This window comes from Ascidia mentula, chromosome 4 (assembly GCF_947561715.1).
Source record: "Ascidia mentula chromosome 4, kaAscMent1.1, whole genome shotgun sequence".
In the NCBI taxonomy this organism is placed as follows: Eukaryota; Metazoa; Chordata; class Ascidiacea; order Phlebobranchia; family Ascidiidae; genus Ascidia; species Ascidia mentula.
In genome coordinates, this window is record NC_138569.1 from 9,797,476 (window position 1) to 9,816,754 (window position 19,279).

At 36.2% G+C, this 19,279-nt stretch overlaps 2 protein-coding genes across 3 annotated transcripts; one reads left to right on the forward strand and one right to left on the reverse strand.

The window, feature by feature from the left end:
• Positions 1 to 1,527: 1,527 nt before the first annotated feature.
• LOC145899292 (E3 ubiquitin-protein ligase NEDD4-like) lies at positions 1,528 to 16,329 on the forward strand. 2 transcript variants are annotated; one of them, XM_082988024.1, is made up of 26 exons: positions 1,528 to 1,620; positions 1,705 to 1,778; positions 2,267 to 2,357; positions 2,722 to 2,760; positions 3,112 to 3,165; positions 5,444 to 5,500; positions 5,560 to 5,615; positions 5,750 to 5,843; positions 6,257 to 6,402; positions 6,631 to 6,826; positions 7,593 to 7,704; positions 7,880 to 7,930; positions 8,701 to 8,891; positions 9,319 to 9,407; positions 10,019 to 10,151; positions 10,576 to 10,630; positions 12,161 to 12,219; positions 12,352 to 12,423; positions 12,954 to 13,183; positions 13,407 to 13,528; positions 13,693 to 13,763; positions 14,061 to 14,230; positions 14,380 to 14,440; positions 14,509 to 14,676; positions 14,886 to 15,055; positions 15,254 to 16,329. In XM_082988024.1, the coding sequence occupies exons 1-26, from the start codon at positions 1,567 to 1,569 to the stop codon at positions 15,354 to 15,356; spliced, it is 2,718 nt and encodes a 905-aa protein (XP_082844150.1). In that variant the 5' UTR covers positions 1,528 to 1,566; the 3' UTR covers positions 15,357 to 16,329. The 2 variants fall into 2 exon arrangements, with proteins under 2 accessions (XP_082844150.1, XP_082844151.1); XM_082988025.1 differs by lacking the exon at positions 7,880 to 7,930 and having other exon boundaries at positions 1,529 to 1,620.
• Positions 16,330 to 17,118: 789 nt separating this feature from the next.
• Positions 17,119 to 17,874, reverse strand: LOC145898560 (heat shock factor-binding protein 1-like). Its single transcript, XM_082987065.1, has one exon. The coding sequence runs from the start codon at positions 17,798 to 17,800 to the stop codon at positions 17,588 to 17,590; it is 213 nt and encodes a 70-aa protein (XP_082843191.1). The 5' UTR covers positions 17,801 to 17,874; the 3' UTR covers positions 17,119 to 17,587.
• Between the last annotated feature and the right edge of the window lie 1,405 nt (positions 17,875 to 19,279).

The window sequence follows — 19,279 nt, forward strand, 5'->3', positions numbered from 1 at the left end:
ACGTTAAATGTTGAAATGTTATGCATTTTTGCATCAAGTAACGAAAACCCGTGCTTCCAGACCAAAATACCAACAACAAAAACAGAAAGCTTCATTGCATATCTCAGTGGATTGTTTCATCAGAAACGCACATTGTAATATTCTCTAGCAACCACAAAGCTAAAGTTTGCCACAAACTACTACCACAGTGAATCCGCTATAATATTTTTAAAACTTGATCCATACATAAATATGTGTAAAATAGAAATATATGCAAATTTTAATGGTTAGGTGTGAACAGGGTAACCGCTTGTTATTTTTGCTTACACATTTGAATTAAACTACTACACTAATTATAGCGTTAATATTAGCACAGATTTTTATATGTGAATCAAGTTTGGCGAAAACTGCGTGCCCCCGTGTATTAGTGCTTTCCGCTAAATCAGTGGTGGTCAACCAAAGTTCGATCGCACACCTTTTCAGGGTTTGATGGTTGCGGCCCTTCAGAAGTTCGGCGAAGTTCCTTCGAATAAATATTCAGTGAACGTTTTCGTCATATTTTTCTTTCGTTTAGTTGCAAAAAAAAGAGCAAAACTGGCCAGCCATTGCAGCCACTTAACTGAGGACAAAGCACAGACGTATTTGAAACTGAGGGAATTCTACCGCATTGACTCAGACACAAACGACCTCCACATGATGTAGGCCTAAAATTTGCCGACTCCTTATTTTCACCCCCTTTTTCAAACATTGTGTTCTTTTATTTGTGGATCTAGACCAAAAACCAAAAACAAATTTTTGCAACAACATACTGACACTTTAGGAAATCGTCTCCCATTGCATATAAAGCTTGTCCAACGCCACATAAAGATTCTCATCGCCCTGCCTTTTCTCTGTTGATGAAAATACTTTAAATTAAAGAGTTAGTACTGTAGGAGGCAGCGAGAATAATTGCCGTTTTACCCTGCAATCATTAACAGCAAATACCTTAGCCGAAAATCATACAGGTTCTTGTCAGTGCCCCAGAAGAGTACTTCTCTTCTTACACCACAGACAATCTAATATTTCTCCATTTTGACAGAATTTTAGGCCTATAGCATTTTTTGAACTTACCTTGTGGACTATTCGATGCTTGCTTAAGTGACTAGTGCCGTTTTTCTGTTTATTATAGTTATAAAAATCTACAATAAAAAAAAACAAACATAAAATTTCCTAAAATTGTTCAGGCGTATCAGCGGAAAATGTTGTGTTTACAACAACTGGTGGCGCTAGTGGTTAAGTACCTGCCTGTTCTTTTTGTTTCCTTTGGGGCGGGGAGTTGATGAAACGAATCAACAGTTTTTTGCAACATCTTTTTGGAAGGATGAGGAAATCATTTTGTCATGAGTCGAAAATAATTTAGTGGAACAAAAATTAAACTATAAAATTTTAGACGAAAAAAGCTGTGTTTCCAGGACTGTTGCTACAATTTATGTTCTGCACGTTTATAAATAAAGTGCCAATGTGCCATGTTGCATACAGTTTATACATTTAGTCAGGCTGTACTTAGTTGTTTTTTTGTGCTTAACTGAGATTTTTGTCTTGTAGTTAATGGCTATAGAGAATGTTAGGTCAATGGCAGTCCATGGACATAGTACCCCTGCTGTAAGTACATGTTATTATGTGTTGTTAAACTAACACAATTATATTTTGCTTTCATTTATTTTAATAATATACATATTTATTCAGGCCGGTCATCGAGTTGTAAAAATCGACATCTTGTCAGGACATAGTTTGGCAAAAAAAGACATATTCGGAGCTAGGTAAGTGAAAATTATTGTAGATCCTGACTTGATGTGGGAGTGTCAATCCGATCTTCAACACTGGAAAATTCATTGTGTTTTTTTGTTAACGGAAACTGAATATTTTCATTATGACACCCATTGACAGTATACTTGACTGCAAGACCTTTAAGGCATGGTTGTATTATCAGGAATAATGTACATGTATGCACTTCTCCTTAAATGTTTTTTTCATGCCAATCCAAGTAGATTGGAAAATATGTCACAAACTTCTATAAAAGATTTTTGTTGATAATCAAGGCAAAAAAATAAACAATATATACATTAATATTTAAAAACATTTCCTTTGTGTACATTGTCTGCATCATAATCAATGGATGTTGAAAAACATCCTCTGCAAAAATTATAATATTTCCATTCTGGAGTAAAGATATATACTTTGCAATGGGTGTTTACGCACACCATTTATTTATACTGCCATTTTGGTTTATGTTTGACTTATGTTGCAGTGATCCATATGTGACAGTTTCGCTGTACAAAACAGGCAGAGGTGGAAACAACAGAACAGTTGATCAAGTGAATACTAAAACAAAGAAAAGGGTGTGTATATACAACTGCTTTGCACCTGACTTTTTCTTTACAAATTTTAATTAGTTTCTTACATTTTATCACTTATATTGTGGGGTGTGTCTATTACAAACAAATGCTTAAAAACATTTTTTTTTTTTTTTTTAAAACAAAAATGAATACAAACAGTTGATCCATAAATCAAATTATTACAAGGAAGTAAAACTATTTTTGTGAAAATGTTCAACATGTATATATAGAATGTGTTGGTTTCAGTGTTGTATGAACAGAGATTTCTTGTTAACTATGCTTAGTTGATGGATGTGCTTGTTGTACAATAATTTTTGCATATTATGCTATGTAGCTATGCTTTACTTGTATTATGTTTGTCTTGTAGACATTAAATCCCACATGGAATGAACAGTTTCTCTTCAGAGTAAGTTGGTCGAATTATAAACATTGTTGTGTTGTAAAACAACCTTATCTATAACATAATTTTGTACTTTTTAATATCTATTTCACTTCAAGTGGCCGGTAATTTTGTAAATGTCTTGTAGGTAGATATTTGATAGTGTGCCCTTCAACTTGCTGTTTGTAATCTTTTGAACTATTATAAAGTTGGTTATGCAAATTTTGAGTTTTGTCACAAAATTTTATCTGAAGTTTTTCGCTTCCACTTAATATTCACAAAAACAAACTAAACCTTGTAAATTGTCTTTTGAAAACAATTAAATTGGTGCTCACTATTGACAGTATTTCCTAAGTTTGTATTGTATTGTGTCCACAGGTCGCACCTCGTGAAAATCGCCTTTTGTTTGAAGTGTTTGATGAAAACCGTTTGGTAAGTTTAATGTCCAAGTAGAACATGTTTGTTGAATTTTCAAGTGCTTTGGTAAATTACTGCTTCAAAAAAGTTAGTATTTGTTCAGATATTAGCTCATCCATTACTCAAAAGGCCAAAGATAAATTGTTTTTATGTTGGAATTCTGCCCAAATTTTGAGGCTGGTAAGCAACCTTGGGTGAAATGGGTCATAACTAAAGGTCTGGTCTGTATGTTCATGTCATGTTTTAATCCACCAACCCAAGTAGTCAAAACAGATTGCACGGCTTTTCCGGTTATGGGTGTATGAGGACATGGGGAAATAATCGTGTGGTCATTTGTGAATCAAACTTATCGGGGTGGTGTAAAAATACAGGAAGTGTCCTTCATGCTACCAGCCCATTTTAATGTGTGGTCCAAAGGAAAATGAATGAATTTCTTTCTCTATGAGTCCTCTCTAACCCAGCAAATAGCGCATTGAGTTCCATGCGATTCATAACATTTATGAGTTTCAAGCTTTTTAATAGCATTCGAGAACATTTTGTCACTGCTTGTGACGTAGCAACATGCGACGATTTTGCTTTTTGTTGCAGCAATGTAACGCAAACGCAATAATTCCACAGAGTGAAATCCTGCCAGGTAGCAGGCGTGATAGTGATGTCAGCAAATCTTGTGACGTACAAATCCGATCAATGAATTATGTGTCATAAGCGAACAAACCTGATTGTAAGCTAACGTGGTTGCTTAAGCAATAGGTTTAAATAAAACCAAGTCATATATTGATATGATCCCACTAAAGTATCGCATTCGAAAGTTATGTTTATTTATGTTTTAATTGTTTTCTAATAGTTTCAACTGGAATATACTTCGTGTCTGCCAAGTTCATTGCTGGGCCATTTTTGTGTTTTCCCTCCTCTAAGAAAAACTACATGCGTTACATAGGGTTTTTATATTTGTCAATGCGAAATTCCGGACAGAGTAATGTCAGTTACGGTGGCAAATTTTAGTTCTCTAATTTTCTGACGCTTTTTATGGTCGGGTTATCGCTGTTTCGCTGATACCGTTTTTTGAGGTCGTGTCGTGCGTCGCAAACAAGGAATGTTAGCTTAATTTACGGGCTCTAAGAGGTGCTTCCAAAATTCTACAAATTTAGGCACTTTTTACCATTTCTCTTCGGACACGGATTTTAGCACTAAATTCCGAACTCGTGGCAATCCTACACCAATACCGAGTAGCAGCAGTACGGGTTATGCATTACAATAAAAGTATACCTTGTCACTGCTTTATTATCTTTACCAATCTTGAATGTTGCGTGGAAAATTTTCAGTTAGTCGCTTGGAGTTCCGTTATTAGCCCAAAAGTTTCCACGGACGCCGCCGCCGCGACTCTTGATAGTTACGTTGCGTTGGCGTTTTTCTGTCGGTCACATGACAGCACTCACGTGCACGCCGGACTATTTGCTTTTCCACTTGCTTCTGACTCACGTATGAGGGACGTAAGTGTTAAGTAATGCGTGACCTTAAAACCCCCAGATAAGGTGTTTAACTGAGTATTTTTGATCATTTTTGGGCCACATTTTCAAACCCAAACATACGCACTATATCTACTTGTTAACGATGCTTGCATGGTACTTCCGCATTCTTGGCAGGACAATTATCAAAAGCATTGTTGTGTTCCTAACTTTTGTTGCCACTAATCAAAATTAGGTTTAGCAAGGTGTATTTATTACATACTCTCTTGGAGTTGAGTCTATCTGCCTCTCTCTTTGAGAGTTCTTCTCAGGGTTTAGGAAATGCACAGTTCATACTTGAATAATCAATACACACAATAGGCTTTCCCAAAAACTCACATGGGCTTGTGCAATGCAAAGGAATTTTGTGTGGCATGTAAATGGGATTGTTGCATTTCTCGATTCACAGTTGAACCTTTTTCAGAAATGTATTGTAAATTATTTAAATCCTTTCATTTGCGATGGTGAAATGTACAAGATTTATTATTATTATCAGCCAAACCTATGGATAGTTTCAAATGATACCTAAAAGATATATGTGATAAATTTTAACTGCATACTTACTATAGTAATTATAATTTACTTTTGAGTGTATATTTCTCCAAGAATTTGTTGTTGATTGATTTGTTGAAATGTCCACAAATGAAATATATATTTCATATCCTGCTATTCATCATATCATAGCTAAAGCTTATCTATTTTTTAATATGGTACTTTTTTACTCACTCATTAAACTCAATTGTTGAAAACACAAACTTATATTTAAATATGTTTATTTTTGTTTTCAGACCAGAGATGACTTTCTTGGTCAAGTAGATGTTCCTATCACCTCTTCATATGTAGAAGTGGGTCAAACCTTTTTTATATTTGGAAATATTTGGTTATCCAATTTTATATATTTTAGAATGAAGATCCAAACACTCCAACACGCCACACAGAGTTTCCTTTGAGACCAAGAAGGTAGTAGTTCTGTAAACACTTTGTTGCTTATAATTTTTTGGTGGGAAGATTCAATTTCATTGTTTTGTGCAATACTGTACAGCATGTACAATTTGAGAGTTAATTTACCAAAACTGTTCTGGATTTTTTCTCAGCAATAAATCAAGAGTGAAGGGACACTTGAGAATAAAGCTTGCTTTTGTGGATAACACGAGTAATGCAGAAAGTAATGATGACTCACCTGCGGAGGTTTGTATACACTACCTTCTACCTTACAGAATTTTGGTGCAAACTTGTTTTGGTCAATTATGTCTAGGCTTACCATACCTTGTTTATTTTATAGTGCAGTGGTTTAGAAAATAAAAATGTTTTATTTGAGAAACACTGTACTTGTTTTGCAAGCTTAAGTTTTTCTATTTAACAAGCTTTTCATCAAATTCAGCCTGTTAGTTATTTGGTAGATTGTGGTAGACAGTTTTGTAACTGTTTTTTTTTTATTCGGTTGTCATGACCAAGATATATTAATATCTAAGTCTTGTACGCTTACTTTTAGCTCTGACCAGATTGTAGCCATGACAGCTGTTGTTGTCAAAGCCAAACTCCTTGAAAGTTCTTTGATAATTTTGTTTTGATTGCCCTCTTTTTTATATTGAATGGAACAGGCGGACTGGGAAATGGTGGATGATGAAGCAAGAGTCGATCAATCTACTTCCCTTCCCGAAGGGTGGGAGGAGAGGCAGGATCACCTTGGAAGAACCTACTATGTTTATCATGAAACTCGAACCACACAGTGGCAACGACCAACTGAGTAAGATTCAAGTGAACATTTTAACTAAACTGCATATCATTTATGCTTGCCAGTGTTGTAAATGCTGGAGTTTAAAATGAACGAAAAGGTTCTGGTTTTGGCATTTCCTGCAAAGTACCACAAAGTAGAAAAGTCTTTGCCTGGCAATATAGCCTGCACTGTCTGCAGCACACTGATCATTATGAGTACTCAATTGTATATTTTATTTATTTTTTTGTTTTTCTCAAGATCAATCACAAGTCAGCCATCCTCATCTTCCCAAGCTCAAGTTAGGAGGGAGAGTATGGAAGATACTTCAGACACAACTGCTACACCAAGTACAGAGGAAGAAGCTAATGTGTCGGAAGCAGCAAGGCAGTTCAGAAATCGCCGACACATCAGTGAGGATTTGTCTGAACAGTCTTCCAATCAAGATGACAGCCCTGTAAGTTTGTTTTTTTGGTTAACTTGGTTGCTGGTATTGTGCTTCTTGGCTGAATAATGAAACATTTTTGTTATTTTAATTTCTGATCCCAGTGCCTACAGATTAACACAATTGCTGGATTTTGCTTTAATTTAAAAAGAAAAAAAAGAATTAAACAGTTAAAAAAATTAATAATATGTTGAATTTAACTGGAAAGTTGTAGTTAACTTTTTTTCTGTGGTATAACTGCATTTAGACTAAATTCAATTCAAAATGTTTGAAATCAGGCGAAAAGGATTTTATTTCAAGTAGCAAATTTTGGATAATTGAGACTAATTGTTTATTTTATACATCACCAACAACAGTATTGGCCAGTGTTGTCCAACAATAGTGTTCATTTATCAAACATTTAATGTCCAAAAGTGAAAAGGAGTGCAATAGGAGTCTAGTATAGTTATTCACAAACTCCATCTTTTATCCTTAACCATTAAAAGAAAACCATAGGTAATATTTTATATATTAACAAGGTAGCCTGAAAGGAGTTCGCACATGAAACATATTTAATAACTACTCATGTAAGTAACGCTCTTTATTGAACAACTGGTTGTGATTTTGCTGCTTTTGCACTGATGAATGGAATTATCAGTTCTTTATAAAAGTTGTTCGTGCAAAGCAAACTCAGCATATTTGTTTCACTTTTATTCCCCATGTTACTGATTCCAGTTTAGTGTTGTGGAAATTGGTTGCATGGTGTGTACATTACTTTTAACTGAAACATTTTTGTCAGTGGGAAGTATTGGATGTAAGTTCACCGCCATCTACTGTGTCAAGTTCTGCATCAGAAAGTGATCAACCATCAGATAACTCAATCCCAAGATCAGCAAGTCTTCCTATTTCAGGTAGTTTGCTTTATTGCAGAAATTCATATGTAATTTATAATCTTTTTGAAGTCATGTGGATGTTGTTGTAACAATGCAAGCACAGTCACAGTGGGTAATAAACCATAGTATTGACTCAAATTTCTGTTTTTTCTTAATGTGTTGAATATATATACATATATATGTGTGTATCCAGTGATTGCTACCTCCACAACAAACAACAAAGCAACTAGAAAAAGGAGAAATGGTATTTTGCTCTTACTGTTAAATTTGCTTTGTTCTAATGTGTAATGAGCATGCAAACTCACGGACACTTGTTACCACAAATGTCAGGGTGAGATGCTTTTTGTTTCTTGCCACCATACGCTGCAAGCAATGATGTTTATTTATTTTTTTTGTTCATTGATTTGCGGGATTATATTGGAACCACAATATAGATGTATATATAAGTTTTTTAAAAAGTTTTTCTGGTATTAAATCGACAATAATGTGTGCACAATAGTTAAAAGATTATATGAAGAATTATTAATGTCTTGGCAAAAGTTGACAGTCATAAAAAACATAACTGTGTGTTAACAAATCATATCTGATCAGTTTTGCATAAAATTTTATTTCATTGTAATTTTTTCTTTTTGTTTAGTAGTTGTCGAAAAATCTAAACTCTTCTTCAAAATTCAAATTGTGCACTTCTATATTGGGAAATGTGCAGTTGTGGCACTAACAACGATGGTGTCAATAGCTTTGTATTAGCATTAATTTTGCATGGAAGATTTGAATTTTTTTTTATTGTTAGAGTATTGTTGACAGAATACTTAGTATTTGATGATCATAAAAAAAATTTTAAATAATGGTTTTAGGAAAAAATATACTTTTCTGTTGAAATGTTTTGTAATGCATAGTTGTGAATTTCCTTTGTATCATACCAAGTTTGTTATGTGTAGAACCCACCTCTGTTTTTTTTTTCAACTAAATAATTTGCCTATTTTGTTTATGTGAAAAAACACGTTTTTTTGACAGAACCCATGACAGATGGTGGATCTGTAACAGCAAGTAGCAGCAGTCCATCAACAACAACCACTGATGGTCCAAGTAGGGATGATCTTCCTAATGGTTGGGAACTAAGGGTTGATACCAAGACGAACCGCAAGTATTATGTGGATCATGTCAACAAGAAGACGACATGGCACAAACCAACACAAGATGCAAATGTATGTGGGTGGCAAATGTATCCTGCATGAGTTTTATATATGTATATAGGGGTCCCACTGTGGACAGCCACAGGCTAAAGTCATATACTGCAAGATCTGAATTCTACTGACAATTACATTCCACTGATTGTGATGTTGTTAAACTTTGTGAATTCGGGACTTTTTTTTATAATTTCATTAATTGGCTCTACAAAATATTAAAATCTTTGCGAGCAATATAGTTTCTGCAATTTGTTTACCTAGTGTAAAACATTGGCACGTTTTGTTGTACTTGTACTTGAAAATGTGTAGAAGTATGATTCTTTGGTCGAAAACGCAAATAAGGAAAGAAGCAGTGAAATTTTCATTTTGTGTTTTCCATTTCAGGCCTTGAATTGTCAGTTTGTCTTGTCTTTCCAATTATAATTTATGTGATATTTTTATTCAGCGAAATCAGAGCTTACGATCACACAGTTCATCACCAGGTTCGTCACCATCTTCTTCCTCCAGATATCTACCTCCAGGATGGGAAATGAAGTAAGCGAATATTTTGTTAGTTTTTTACCTGGTAAAGTGAGTCATCAGTTTTGAAGATCTAATGTGATGTGTATCCATGTATATATTCAGTCAAGATTCAGCAGAGAAAATAATTTCAATCCTCCTTCCATTTCTTCTCTGTACTTCAGCTAAACATTAAAAGCAGTTCTTTTATTCACAATTAGTATTGATTTTTATGTACGAGCTACAGTCGAACAGGCTCTGCAAAAAAACCTTAAAAAATTCAATGCTTATTCTGACACACATGTTGTTTGAATTTACTTGAGGGAGGATCTTAAATATTGTGACCACTGCTAATATTTCTGATGTTTTGCGTAAACATCAATCCTAATGTAAAAATATTTGGAACAACATTCAGTTTCAAGCCAAAACTCCATCTGTTCTCTTTAAGACAAACATACTTTTGTGTTGCTTTGGCAAATACTGATGGTGTGTTTGAGCAAAATTTATTTGTCTTTAAAAGAAACCTGATTGATTGTTGCTTAAAAAGTGCTTTTTAGTAAGAGCCAAATCCTTGGCAGCCATTGTTCATGAACATGGAGGCTAGTTTCCAAATGAATAAACTGATGTAAACATTGTGATGTGTTTAGAACTGCTCCTGGTGGAAGGGTTTTCTTTATCGATCATAATAGGAAAATCACCACATGGGACGACCCAAGAAGCAAACGTCCTCCAATGTCCCGAGAAACCTTAAAAAGTGCAAATGATCTGGGACCCCTACCTGTAAGTGTTCACTTTTATTTACTGAAGATTCCACCTTAAGTACATCAGTATTTACCTTTTCTGCTTTTTTTGCATTTTTATTTGTTGACAAGGTATTTATATACATTATTTCCATGAAAGAAAACCAAGTAAAGTTAAGACTGCCATTTGTTTGGCATTGTCACCAAAAAAAACAAGTTCTGTTAAAACCCAAACCTGAACAGGAATGCTTTTACTTCTGTAAGGTTGCACAACATTATGTGGCGTCTATGGTGATTTTACATAAACCACAAAAGCAAATATTTGACTAAACAGTTCCCATACAATTCAAGTCCTGTTTTTTCAGTACCCAAACCGAACTCTATCTCCTTGCTGCATACCACAGTAACTTCAACATATTCCATTCATTAATAATTAATCAACCGTGCTTGTATTTTATTCACAGGGTGGTTGGGAGGAAAGAATACACACAGATGGAAGGATTTTCTTTGTCGATCACAGTATGTTCACTTTTAAGTTTTTTGCGGTAATTGATTTCCTTGCAAGGTCATAAAAAGTAAAATTAGTTTTTTTTTTACCTGCCATAATGTGTTAACTTCTCATTTTTTGACATGCCGCTGTAAAACGCATATCTTTCAATAATTGCATTTTATCTAAAGTTCAATTTTTTTGTGCGAAAATGACAACATTTGCTCTGTCTATGTTTTTTTGTGTTTGTGTTTTTTTGGTTTGCTTTTCTCTTAAACAGTGCAGTTACACCGACTCCATAAACATTGTGTCCACGACAAAGAGAAATATTGTACCTCAGTTACTAGGGAACCGACGCGAAAAAATCGAAGACCTGTTTGATGATATTCACTGACACGAATATAATGTGACTCATCATTCCCCTCGCCACATACGTCCTCAAATCTTTGTTATTTAAGTTTGGAAGGGTTTGCTCTATGCCATTCCGGCAACTCATAAATGTCTGTGGTTTATATCTGTGTTTAACGATGCTCCCGACGAAAAAACAAACAACACTTTGGTCCCTGACGTGACAGCGGTTTAATTTTGACCTGGTTGTTGGTCAGCGGTGATAATAACACTTTTGCACTATTTACTGGCAAAGTGCGACACACGGATTTTAGGGACAGAACACAAAACAGCTTTTCGCCAATTAACTGCCTACTTATTGACATTACGTCACGACTCGTGTAATGTCATCTGATTACGTCACGTATTCTCGTTGTCACCACGCTTATGTTCACAGCGCCTGTCATTGTTTTGATTACCAGGATGTTTCGCGGCTATTGCGAACCCAGGGTTTCGGAGTGTATTTCTTTACGACAACAAATATTGAAAAGTTAAAGGAAGAAATTTTCATGCATGTACTTTTGGTATAGTTACCCGACCTATTTTTAAAGAACTTGAATAAGGACACTGATAACATCTACCTGTTGGGCAACATAATGTGTTTATGGCAGGTTTCTCAACTGGGCGTCCACAGGGCTTTATTAAACAATCATACTTTCAGCCGTAAAGTTCGTTTTTGTATCAGGACATCACAAAAAAATAAAATGGGTCTTGAAATTTGAAACAGGTCCACAAAGATCACCAAATAGCCCAGTTGCTCCTTTGATTTATGGCATTGAGGAAGGTCTAGCAACTAATGTTTTGTGGCTTTTCGTTGATTTTTAGTCGAAACCTCTCATTGTTAAATTTCAAAGCGTCGCGTTTGCGTTTTCCAAATCATTGAAAAAACTATTGAAATATCACATACTTCTGTACACGTGACTTTGCTGTCCGCGTTGTTTGTATTTAGTTGCCTAGTAACAAGACCCAGTTCGGTTCAGAACGAACCCGAGTCGACGCCTGTCAGTAGGGTCCAACTTTTGTATGGGTTTGCACATAATACATGCTTTATTGGAGGGAGGTCTGTAAATCACTGATCTGTGACAACTTTAAATCGAGTACATGGTTCGGTGCGACAGCATCATCTCTCTCACCACATTGCGACTGGTTTTGTAACGTTGTGTTGTTGTTTGCAGTTCAACACAGGACACAGTGGGAAGATCCAAGGCTGCAGAATCCGGAAATCACTGGACCGGTATGTATTGTTGCCTACCTTGTGCCAGGAAAACTGAAATTACTTTACTATTGCCAGAAATACCCGCACATATGCGGTGGTGAAGCCATTTTGTACAAATGTGAAGATGACGAAAGTCGTTTTTTTTGCCAGGCAATTCCATATTCGCGTGACTACAAACAGAAGTATGAATTCTTCAAGAGCAAATTAAGCAAGACCGTCCCGGTAAGATGATTTGGTTCAAAATCTAAGCTGGGCGAAAAATTTTGGCGAGTCTGTTTCGGTTTCGGCTTCGCATACAACCGAATGCTGAGGGTTTTGTGGTTTGAGCGATGTGAGGGGGAATTTATATTTGACATAGGACGCTGCTCCCGCAAACCAAATATTAGTTTTGAAACAAAACAGTCTCTGCCATTGAACAGTTACAGGAAGGTTAATGTTGTATGTATATGATGACACGGTTTCACCTGTGGATAAAATAAACAATACAACAAAACTGGAACAAAAATGACGAATCTGTTGCAAACAGATGACATGTGCGTGTACAGATATTCGGTGTGATGGTGCCATTGTCTACGTACGTAAAAATGTTGGGTCAGGTTATACTTTGTGCTGAAGTGTTTTGTGACAAATGCACAAACCCTAAATAGACGTATTTATTAACTTCAAAATCCACATGTGTCTTTTTCTAATACATAACCAGCTTGCAACTTTCATTGTGATCTGGTACAGGAATAATAACTGATTTTGTGCAGAGAGACATTCCAAATCGATTTGAGATGAAGGTGGATCGACGAACCATTCTCAACGACTCGTACCGTGCCATTAGCAAAGTTAAAAAGGCCGATTTATTGAAAGCCCGACTCTGGATCGAATTCCGCGGTGAGAAGGGCCTCGATTATGGTGGTGTTGCGAGGGAGTGGTTTTATCTTCTATCGAAGGAAATGTTCAACCCGTATTACGGCCTCTTTGAGTATTCAGCAACGTAAGTTGGTTTTTGAGAACTGATGTGTTAAACAATATAAGGTTTAAACTAAAACCAAGTTAAACATGTATTATTTCCAGCTAAAATCGACTTACGATGAAAACTTGTCATCATTTTGTGATTATTTTTTTGTTTTATTTAATTTTTCGCATATTGCGTCACAATAAACCAAGTCCAGGTCATTTGCATTGAATGTAGGTTGTGAACTGACATGTGTTTGCAGGGACAATTACACGCTACAGATCAACCCTAACTCAGGTTTGTGCAATGACGACCATTTCGAATGGTTCCGCTTCATTGGGCGAGTGGCGGGAATGGCAGTTTTCCATGGAAAATTACTTGACGGTGAGACAAATATGAATTATCTAAGCAAAGCAAACTGTGGACATACCCTGATTGCAAATACCTTAAACTTACCTTCTGGGGAGTTTGTAGTCGACCCGTTCGAATGGTTAATTTAAATAATAAGTGTAATTTCATATCATTTAACTGCATATGATTTCTTTCAGCGTTCTTCATTCGACCTTTCTACAAGATGATGTTGGGAAAACCAATCACATTGAGGGATATGGAGGCAGTGGTGAGTTCGCCTTTCCTAAATTTGTGTTACTTTATCGTTTTTCAATACCATTTTCCTCACGTGCCCGATCCTGAATGATAATGGTATATTTTGCTCTAAAAAATGTCTCGCTGAATGGCAGACGAATCGTCGTAACAACACAGTACGTTAATTTTATTCCAGAAAAGCAGTATATTTTGAATTGCAATATGCCTGGCAGCAAGAGGAGTTTCATATTTTGTTCCACTTCAGCATTCAATAAAAACGGGCCCATTTCCTGCAGAATGTATGAAAGGATTTTTGTACTTTTTGTTGCAGGACAGCGAATATTACAACTCTCTCAAGTGGATTTTGGAGAACGATCCTGAAGACTTGGAACTTTGCTTCACTGTGGATGAAGAGTTGTTCGGGCAGATGAAGGTAAATGACCTCAAGGAAAACGGAAGCAACATCAAGGTCACCAATGAGAACAAAAAAGAATACATACAGTAAGTGAACGTTCCACCAAAGCTGTAATTGCTGTAAAGTTTTACGTTTCGTTGTGCGTTTGGTTTTCGATTTTTAGAACTTTCGTTTCAGCAGAATCGCTAAAAAAGCGTACGATAAAAGAACTGTTGATTAAGATGCTTGTTTTTAGGTTGGTTATAAAGTGGAGGTTTGTTTCACGTGTTCAAGAGCAAATGAAGAGTTTCTTGCAGGTAAGGAGAAACTAATCCTCCCTCACCCCAACCTTCAAATGTTAACGTGCAATTTGTCAAAAATTTAGGGATTCAACGAAATCATTCCCAGCAATCTGCTGAAAATATTTGACGAAAACGAGCTTGAGTTGCTGATGTGTGGTTTGGGTGACGTGGACGTCAACGATTGGCGGAGACACACCAACTACAAGGGTGAATACACTGCAAACCACATGGTCATCCAGTGGTTCTGGAAGGTAAATCCGAATCTTGTGTTTGACACAACAAGAAATTACATACCTTTAAATCAATACTGAACAAACATTTTCGACATACTTTGATTATAAAATATGTGCCTTTAACTCTTAGTTACATTCAAATATTATTAAGAATTGGTTTGTTGCTGAGCTAAAAGAGCAAACAATAAAACAGACCACGTAACAACATGCCAACATTTTATGTGCAGGCAATTTTACTGATGGATCCGGAACTACGCGTTCGCTTTTTACAATTTGTTACTGGTACGTCACGTGTTCCAATGAACGGATTCGCTGAACTGTGGGGAAGCAACGGTCCACAGTTGTTCACCATTGAGAAGTGGGGAACACCCGAAAAATTACCGAGGGCGCATACTTGGTAAGAAATGTTTTGACAAATGCCATGAAACCGTGCATCAGTTTTTTGTGTTGTAAGTTTTTAAGGTCTTGTCCCGATATTTTATTCTTTGCAAGTTTAATTTGGCTTAAAAAAATACCTTATTCGACGTTTCGGTAGATTTTTATCAGATTTCAGTTTTGAAATCGTGGTTAACGACAGGCAAATATTTTTACGCAGTTTTAACCGTCTCGACCTCCCCCCATACCAATCCTTCGACGAATTGCGACAAAAGCTTCACTTAGCAATTGAAAGCGCTCAGGGATTCGAGGGCGTTGACTAAAGCAAAGGGAAGAGCTGTCGACCAATCAGTGACCTGCAATTGCATTTCCTGCCCCTTTGCGCCACCGTGTGGTGATTGTGTGGGTTCGTTTATTGTGTATGGGCTAAAGCATTTTTAGCCCCTCGCTCGATCTGTTTCGCATCTTGGTACATAGAAATGGATAAATGGGTGATCGCTTAGCTGGTGAAAAAACTTGTTTAAACAAACCACATTTGACCTTGCTTTTTTGTCGTCATTTCTTCTCGTGTTTTATCTTAAATCCGCCATTATTCTTGTATTCGAAACAGTAATTAGCGTTTTTTGTTTCTCTGTCTAAATATTGATGTTTTATTTTGTTTACTGAGATGAGCGGTTGACAATTTCATTCTTGGGTTTACGCAAACATTCTTGCGAAAAAAATCACACACCTTCCAATATCTCCAACATTGTTTTTTATTGAAAGCCTATTGTCAGTTTTGTACATATATTACCTTTATTGTGTAATTTTATGCCCAAATGCGACCAAACAAATAAGGTTGTTGGTTCGTGCATGGAAATGTAGACGCAATTTTTGGGAATACAATTGGCACCTGTTTGTCAAATCGTCCGTTTTGTGTGTAATGTTCCGGAAACCTATCTGTCACATTGTTACATTTTTTATTTGTATAGAGGTAAAGACACTTTAATCTTCTTCCTTAAAGAAGTAGGAGTGATAAAATAAAGCAAATCCTAATTCATTTCTTTTGTATGATAAAGGTTTGTAACCATGATTCAGTAGTGGTATTTATGTGTACGATAATTTGCATCAAAAATTATTATAGCCATGTTCTTGTGACCGCAGCCCTTGTTCGCTGGACCTTCGTGGTTGACCCCCATCTTACACGAAACTCTTTTCAGCTGTGTGCTCTTTGTGGGCAAACGAGTATGTGTATATGCCTGTCGCCTTGATTTAACACTTCTACGGACCGTTTCGCTTGATATTAAATCCTGTCAATTACAAGTTCTGTGTTTTCTTCAGGTAAAAGCGCGTTTGTACCAAGTATGTACAGTATAATCAGTTTGTGAACAATTTTTGTTCCTTTAAAGTTAAAGTTCCTTAAACAAAATTTTGTGGATGGTTACAAGTTATGATAGAGGTAAACTTAGTGTTTCTGTGGTAGAAAAAAAGTCACCAACATTGAAGCCTTGAATTGTACACCAATATACCGTTTCACAAATTTACTACACTTTTTAAACAATGTGCAGGATGCTGTTCTTTGCTGACATATTTGGCCAACAGCAAAGAAAGTTCTGCGGAATGCGGGCGTTTTGGGTGCATTATTGACAAATAAATGCATTTCATTTCGTTGCAGCTTAAACAGTTGATAGGAACCGTATTCGTTCATGGCTTGGATGCGTGTCTCTTGATTTAAAACAACGGGCAATATGTCCAGTGTGTCACTGTCTTCATAAAAGGAAAGTGTTTTCACCTTGCTGGGGCATGTTTTGAAACGAAACACAACGCTGTTTAATTATCTGATTGGCATTCAAAACATGTTTTATTCATAGGAGTAAGTTGATTATTGTGGAAACATGATGAACGCTAGTGCAACTGTCCTATGGAAGTATGTCATTGATAGTAATGTGATCACATCACAGAGATCTAGTGTATACATTTACAGCCAAAGCGAAGTTATCAAAATCCTTGGGTACTAAAGTGTTTTATAAACCTTCTTACTTGCCTTCTGTTATAATTTTCCACCCTTGCTCACTAACAGGAATTGTAGCCATAAATTGTGCCAGATTATCTCAACGTCATAAAAATGTATTCACATATATTTGTAAAACACAGTGCAAAGTGTAAGAGATTGTTTAAATCAAGTATGCAAGTGAAGTTATGTGTACAATTATACAAATCTAGAAGTATGCTGGATGGATACCATAACAGGCATGTCTCCTGCCATGTTTTGGGCAACAAGTACATAGTAGCAAACCGAAATATAACTGCATGTTCATACCGTACTTACTAATAACAGCATGAAATAGCACCACCTGATGGTTACAGTATTTTGAATTCTCATTAGAGCATTAATGTACCAACAAATATGAGAACTTGATGCACCACACAAGTTAAAATTTATACAGTAATTGTAACAACCCCACTTTCAAGTTTTTTGGCACAATGGTGACTTCATACTGCTGTAACTACCGCATAGCACAAAGACTTAATCTACTTGGAATACAAAAAAACAACATTAAAAATATTAGGTTTGTTATTCGGCTTGACTTAATTCATCTTCATCTACACCAGCTTGGGATAAGAGTTCAGCAATATTTTTTTCCAGGTCATCAATTCTTCCACCCATATCATCAATTCTTGTTACTATGTTGTCGGACATGTTTTGAAACTTTCCTTGCATGTCATGTAAAACTTGTTGAACAAAGGCCGTCAGGTCCTGAACACTCTTTGGATCATTGTCTGCCATTTCTGATGTGATTCTTTGGTATTGACAAAACAAAATCAATTGTTGTTGCTAAAATGCTTTCATTAATCAACAGAACAACTGTGAGGCAAAATACCCAAATAAGTAATTATCTACTTACATAATGTACACCAAGTATAAAACAATTGATGCAAAATATAAACAGTAATGACTTTCGTGATCTGCACTGAGCAGTCTCTAAACCACCAGACCAGAGCACAAGTGCTTAAAATCAGCTTCGGGCTGTTACACACATGAAGCTGTTGCCATGCTCTCAACACTTTGAATGAAACGGACAAAATATTGTTTGTACTGGCCGCATACACGGGACAATCAAGTGCGCGTTACGCCATAAATCTATGTTTGCGCACAAGCCGTGTTAAACCAGTGGCCGCTGACAGCCTATCACAGAAGCATTGGTAAACAAAACCTTTAAATTTAAAATTGAAGAGATAGTGTAGCTACCCTCAAAACGCCAAACCAAAATCCTGTGTGGAGTTGGTACTTAGTTACAACGGCTGAGAGAGAGCGTTATTTGTTCAACGCGATCTATCCAAACACAAAGCACTAACAACGAGCGTCGATGAATGCGCTCCAGGCAGAATGAATAAAGGCCACTCTTCCTCTCTTTTCTCTGGAACAACCGAGCCGAAACGGGAACGGGAATAAAGCAAAGCGAGAAAAAAAGGACGACTGCAAAGCAATGTACCGAATTAATATCGGCGCTGGCGGGAATGCGACCGTTTTCATGGCAACGCTTGGCAAATAATGTCCTTACTATAAGAAGCGTACAAAAATCCCTATGAGTAGCAGAGCTGTCACTATTTGGTTTTATGGTTGCCATGTTATGACCGACTGATGCATACAATGGTAAAAACAGCACAAAAGGACGTGTGTGTTAAAACAAATTAATACAGAAGGCACAGATATTAGAAAAGGGGGGAACAAAATTTTCTCTTTGGTAAACCGCCCGGCCTGTTCTTTACTGTTTGCCTTAACATTTACATTACCACCAAGTGGGCACATGCACGTCGTTTCGACGTATAAATAGTGATCGTGGTGTATGGTTTTTCAACGTTGAAATTTGATCCATTGTTTGTTGTAGATTACAAAGATTCATCTACGTCTTCATTTAAAATGGGTGTAAATTACAAACACTAATCTACGTCTTTTGAGGGAAAATTAACAACGTAAATTGTACGTCATTAAAATGACGTCATGATTACGTTTAAAATTTGTGTAGACTCAAAGCTTTTCAACGTCTTTCGTGTATACGTCAAATCGATACCAATGCACTATGCAACACCAAGAAAATGAGTTGATGTAAAACACTCAACAAGAATAGTAGTGTCACAATATATTGAAGAATATTCAAGCAATGTACCCCACTGGGACTGCTCGCGAATGGCAGATGTGATCAGTGAAAAAGTTGGTTTGCCACTCTCAGGTTTACCATATTTCCCATGGTGCTACTTGTTATTT